The sequence below is a fragment of the Micrasema longulum genome, unplaced genomic scaffold, assembly GCF_059751315.1.
Source record: "Micrasema longulum isolate JH-2025_06_02 unplaced genomic scaffold, ASM5975131v1 h1tg000037l, whole genome shotgun sequence".
In the NCBI taxonomy this organism is placed as follows: domain Eukaryota; kingdom Metazoa; phylum Arthropoda; class Insecta; order Trichoptera; family Brachycentridae; genus Micrasema; species Micrasema longulum.
In genome coordinates, this window is record NW_028277244.1 from 1087933 (window position 1) to 1093977 (window position 6045).

Below are 6045 nucleotides of genomic sequence, written 5' to 3' on the forward strand. Positions count from 1 at the left end.
GGTTTCAGCTTTTTTACTTCGCAAAAGTCAATAGATGGAAGAGTTAAGGAAATGTGGATGTTTAAATATGGGCGGAATGGTGAATGTTACACAGTGTGTAAAGAGGCCATTTAAACCAACCATGACTAAATTCGGCGAATGCGCATTTGCGGTCGGAGGCCCCACGGCACGAAATGCTCTCCCAGCAGAGGTGCGAAACTGTGAGAGTGAAAAAAAAAAACACTTGTTCTCTAAATCATTTAAATAAATCCTTAGCATGCGATGATGAAGTACATTGTTTTTCTTAAATTGCAAATTAAAATAATAAATATATTTCTTTATATAATCACTTTGTAAAGCGCTCTTGAGGTATTATTAAAATGGCGCTGTTTAAGTTATCCATAATAATAATAATAAACCCTGTAAATGCCTAGACTTCCATATAGCCTTCTCAAAAAGGTTTTCCCTCTTTGTTGCAACAAATTTAGGGGAATTTCGTTGGTATAACCGGGAGTGACCCACTAATTTAGCGATAAATCGGATAAAAACTCAAACCAAAGTTGCATCAGGCAGGTTTCCACAATGAGTTTTGTTCACTAACAATCCGATTATTTCACCCTTTCTACCCTTGTATTATACGACAGGTAATATTATTGATTATTCATCCTTATCTATTAATCTACATTCTTCGTATGTCTTTTCGCAAACTTTACCATGCTCAAGGAACTCGCGCACACCCGGCAAATGCCGGAAAAGTACGCTCCCGCCAGTTTTTGTTTCGCCGCCATTTTGTTTACCCGTCAAATTTTCCATTTTCGCCCCCAATTCTGATATTGCTCGTTGCATTCCCCATACAAACGGCGCCGTTTTGCAGACAAGAAGTTGCACGCACGATGTGTCGGTTCCTATTGAGTTTTCTTTGAGAGAATGGATGATTTTTTCCGGTAAATGCTCGTCTTTTGCCGAGTTAATCAGAGCTTGAAGCGGCTCTGTCGGATTTTTAAGAATCCAGTCTATCGGAGTGCCATCTCTGAGTTTTCGTTCGGTGTCTGGAAGCGAGAGATTCTTCGGCAGCAGAGAAGTGCTTATCTAAAAATACAACAGATGGCGCTGTAACAAATACTTTTGAAAGAAGTAGCAATTTATTCAATAGATGTCAGGAAGAACATTATTTAATAAAATTATGATTTGTTAAAAGATGTTTAATTCCCATATAATATTTTTTTTAATCATCGATTATGAAATAAATTATTTATGAGTAAATCCAATTTGTTGACAACAATAACTTTATTTTGAGTGGAAATGTTTGTAGACATGACTGGATTCCATTTTTAAGAGATTAAGCTATCAATAATTTCACCCGTAATCCATAGCAATAAAGCCCTCCCACTTCTCAGAAATTAACAGATAGAAATGTTGATTAAGGTGATTCTAATTGAAAATATGAAATTAATTATCCATTTATGGATATAATTTTTTATTAAAAAATTGCATATTTACGTTTATTTTCAATGGAAATTTTACGATTAGTTATTTTTTGTTTTGTACACCATTTTGTAAAAAGGACCTTAATTATATTGTTATGGTATTTGTTACAATCAATATAGTGTAAAGTTTCCGCAAACCAAGTTTGTAAAATTACCATTGAGAATAAACGTAAAAATATCATTTTTCAATAAAAAATTATAAAAGCGCCATCTATGAATAATTAGTTTCATATTTTTGTGTAGTCACCTTTAATTCTAATGTTCAAATATGGGCAAAATGGTTAGTATTCCAGTGGTTCTACCGATTGGAAGAGCAGTCAGGCAGCTGAACATGATCACTTTGGAGATCGACATTTTTATCATGAGTGAAACTATGTTTAAAATGCAAATACTCTTTTCATTGGAGATTATTATATCTTCATAATATCGAACCATTGCTCAAGGGTTCTTGGTCTGATATGTTGTCCCAATTTAACGGCTTTGATATTATGTTTTATTTGTTGTGTTATTTTGGTCGAAGATAAGAATTTGAAATTGAGAAAAATGTGCCAAGTGAACCAGTCAATGACAGGTTATGAGTTTTCTTCTTTTAAAAGAGGTCCATATTAGTATATTGTGTTAACTTACCGAGATGTCAATTATACAGATGTACGTTTTATAATATAAATAATATATTAGTACATATCCAGAGAGAAATTGAATAAATGTAGGTAAAGTGTTTTAATCTGTGGGTAATACTATTTTAAAATTTATATGTGCATTCACACATGTAAAAAAACTGTTTTGTGTCTTCGGCACGGGTATACTCAGTCAGGACACATTCATTTTAATGTTTAGTAGTACTATTTACAATGCAAGAAATGAATAAATATATAAAAATACATAAAGCGATTGCTTACCAGTTGAGCCAAAAACGCAATGGCGTTAATTACAATAGCGCTGATCTTAGCCGAGTCTAGGCTGAGGGTTTTCATCATTCCTGATAGGATCTTGGCACCCCAACCCTGTTCCTCTTCTTCTGTTTCCGCTTTGGGAGGAGGAGAAACTCTTCCAAAAGCTTCCGCAACAAGGGTAGCCACACCAGAAGCAGCGTCTAACCCTTTAAATAAAAATCAATATTAATATTAATCAAATTAACAACTATTAATTTCAGATAGGCATAAGTATTATGTCAACCGGTCTACGTCGGTACTTGTACTAGCAGTATAACCCCATTTTCCCGTAGGGGTAGGCAAAGAGGATGGACCGCCAGAGGCGCCAGACACGTCGATCTTGACATATTTATAGCTTCTTCCACATAAACATACAGGGTGTTTGTTAAACCCTGCCAGTATGAGCAAGAAGACATATTGGCAAATAAAAAAAAATTAGGTGTACAACATTTTTTTATATTTAAAAACCAAATGTTTGCTTACTGTTTAAGGGATTTGCTGTTTATCATTTTAATGTGCCAAATATGTTTTTTTTTTTAAATCATTACAAATTTTTCTGATTCCATATTGGTGATATACTCGTATGTGTAACACAGGACATTTATTCTCACGGAGTTGGAACTTATGTCTTAAAAAATGTATAATAAACTGTTTATCAGTAAGTAAATAAATTGATCATCTTTTCCTTTCTTGTATTATACAGGGTGTTCTTTAAACCCTGTCACATCTGAAACCACGATGATCAGTATGAGAAAGAAGACATATTGGCACATTCAATAGTTTTTTAGAACGACTAAAATCTTAAAAAATAAAATATTGAAAAAAAACAAATGGTTGCTTACTTCTGCAGGGGAGAAGCGAGGGGGGCGCGGCCGTGCGGTTCAGAATACCCCCTCCCCCCTCCTCGGTTCTCCCCTTTTTTTCTATAATTTATTTTTTAAGATTTTAGTCGTTCTAAAAAAATATTTTAATGTGCCAATATGTCTTATTGCTCATACTGATCATCGCGGTTTCGGATGTGACAGGGCTTAAAGAACACCCTGTATATTATACAAATTTTATCCTTAGTGTCTAACATGTTCTACTATTATGTTTATATTTGTTAAAGAGCTTAACTGGATGTGTTCTTTTTATATATTTTTTAGAATATGTACACAAAATATATCATGTTTCAAAATTCAAAATAAAATAAATATACCTACTTGTTTTATTTATACCAACGCTGGAAAGAATAAAAGTTACCAAGCGCTATAACTTCACAGAAGACCAAATTAATGTGTTTTTGTTTGATTAATAAATTATGTAGAAATCACGCTAAAATAATACGTACGTATGAGATTTTTTTATAAATAAAAAAAAACTTTAATTAGCTCTTTTGCAAAGTTGCTACATATCGCTTGGTAACTTTTTTCTTTCCAGCGTCAATATAATATCTGTTATTTTTCTAATAAAAATCATGTTTAAATTTATTGCAACAGAAAGCGAAAACATTTTTTAAAAATACTTGTGACATTTTCATGATCTCAAGTAGCCACTTTACACACCGCCATATTCCCTTCTAAAAAATGTTTTTTCCTATCGGTTGCAATAAATTTAGATCAACAGGAGAGTGAAATCTAGTCTGTCCGCAAACATTTTGACATAATAAAAATAATGTATTTTTTAACTTTCGCTCCGAACTCAAGTGGCTTCGTTTTTATCAGCACATAAACTTTTAATTTTTCTCTCTTCTTTATAATCTCTTCTTCACTATTTACAACCCTTGCGCTCAAAAGTATCTTGCTGAGAATTTTATTTACCTACCTTTCTAATATCGTCTTTCGCTTCTCTCTTCTCAGGAGAGAACACTTTCCATTCTTCGACATAGACATAATTTTTCAGCTATTCCTTTTTAGTTCAAGCTGCTAGACTTTGGAATGAGCTACCACTTCAAATACAAAATGTACTTCTCTAGCCACCCTCAAGAAACGCCCGAAACATTATTATATATCCTCAGAATCCTGAACTCACTAAATTTTACTGTCTTTTTTTAAATTAGTATTTTTATCCCTTTTCCTTTCCTTGGTTCGTTTTTCTTTCTCCTTCCAAACTCATTATCTGATCCCAATTTCCTCATCATTTATGTATCTTTTTATAAAAAAATGTGCAAGCCTTATCTCCCAACTAAAAAATAGTTGTTATTTTTAATTAATTAGGTTATTTTTATGTATGTATCTTTTGATTTATGGTTTTTTAGTACAAATTTTTGACCACTTCTTCGTATGACCAGGCTGTTTTTTTTGGTTGGCTGGAAGATATTGCTTTTAGCAATTAATAATAACAAATTTTGACCATTTTTAAAGCGCCGTTTTCGTGAGTAATCACTTCAAGGGCGCTGTACATTATACTTAAATAAAAAAATAAGGTCTATCTACAGGCTAACGCTTAGTTACTATTTACTAGCATTCCACGCCAAAGGTCCGGCTATTGCAAAAGCCTTATCGCAAAATTTGGAACTCTGGTTGCGTGAATGTGGAATGAGTATTTGAAGTTTTAAATAAAAAAATGTTTACCTAGGAGCTTTCCAGCCATTTTGAATCCATTTTTTAGTTTTCCAAACACACTATCGTCCTCGTTTTCTTCATCCCCGGTCCGCACGAACCCCAACCCTTGACTTAATATAACCAGTAGAAGTATAACAACGATCTTACTGTTCATGACTGAATCTGCACTAGGAATGGTTGCATCAAGCGAAACACATAGACGCACATTACAAGATATCAACATTAACATCTTAATAATGCAACTTCTGTACAAACCAGTGCAGTGACTGGCCGTGTCCAAACAAAAGCATCAGTCCTTTCGTAATTTTCAATTATTTGATTTGGTTGTTACATGTAAATCAAATGTTTGTGTTTGTTGGTTATTTTTATATTGACGTGCTATCAGGGGCGAACTGTGTATAGAAGCGATTATGCGCAGCTTACCATTATATTTAACTAACGATAATGTTTTACTATAAATTTATTTACAGAAGAACAAATAAATAATTACCATTTATTTTGAATCATTTCCACCGTTTGTATTTTTATCCTACTATAAATATATTTTTTTATAAAGCGCGCCAAGCGCCTGCGGTGAGTCAAGAGGCTAGCCGATTATTCCAGCTTATTTTTCATACAAATAAGTATACTATATTTTTAATGTCTTAACCCCAGTGCGGGTTTTTTCTCCTAGATTAAACTTGCAGATTACACAAATTATTTGAAGATTCTTGATTAGGAAAACAGTATTTCAAACATTATTTCTTAAGGACTGTTTTGCTTTGAGATGGTACTTTTGACATACGACCATAATTACTTTCATGCGTTATATTGCAGGACATAAGCGCTCCAAGCGGCCACACTATTAATTACTAGAACAATGCGGCCAGTTGACATTTTAATTGAATACCTAATATCGACTGAATTCATAGTGGTATTTTTTATTTTTTTTACAATTTATTGTTCAATTCATAATATATCTATAAAATATAATATATCACGAAGTTACATCGTTTGAGTTGATTTCATGGATGAGAGTTGTTGTATTGACAGAACCAAAGAAAAATATCAATTTATACTATATATTACTTACATTATACTATGTCTTCTATGTAGGTACAAATA

General features: G+C 32.9%; 1 protein-coding gene across 1 annotated transcript; it reads right to left on the reverse strand.

Moving 5' to 3' along the window:
* Positions 1–223: 223 nt before the first annotated feature.
* On the reverse strand, positions 224–5038 carry LOC148285411 (uncharacterized). Its single transcript, XM_088225455.1, has 3 exons — positions 4951–5038; positions 2366–2565; positions 224–1068 (listed from the first exon to the last, which is right to left on the reverse strand). Exons 1-3 carry the CDS (start codon positions 4967–4969, stop codon positions 637–639), a joined length of 651 nt encoding a protein of 216 aa, XP_088081581.1. The 5' UTR covers positions 4970–5038; the 3' UTR covers positions 224–636.
* Positions 5039–6045: the final 1007 nt, after the last annotated feature.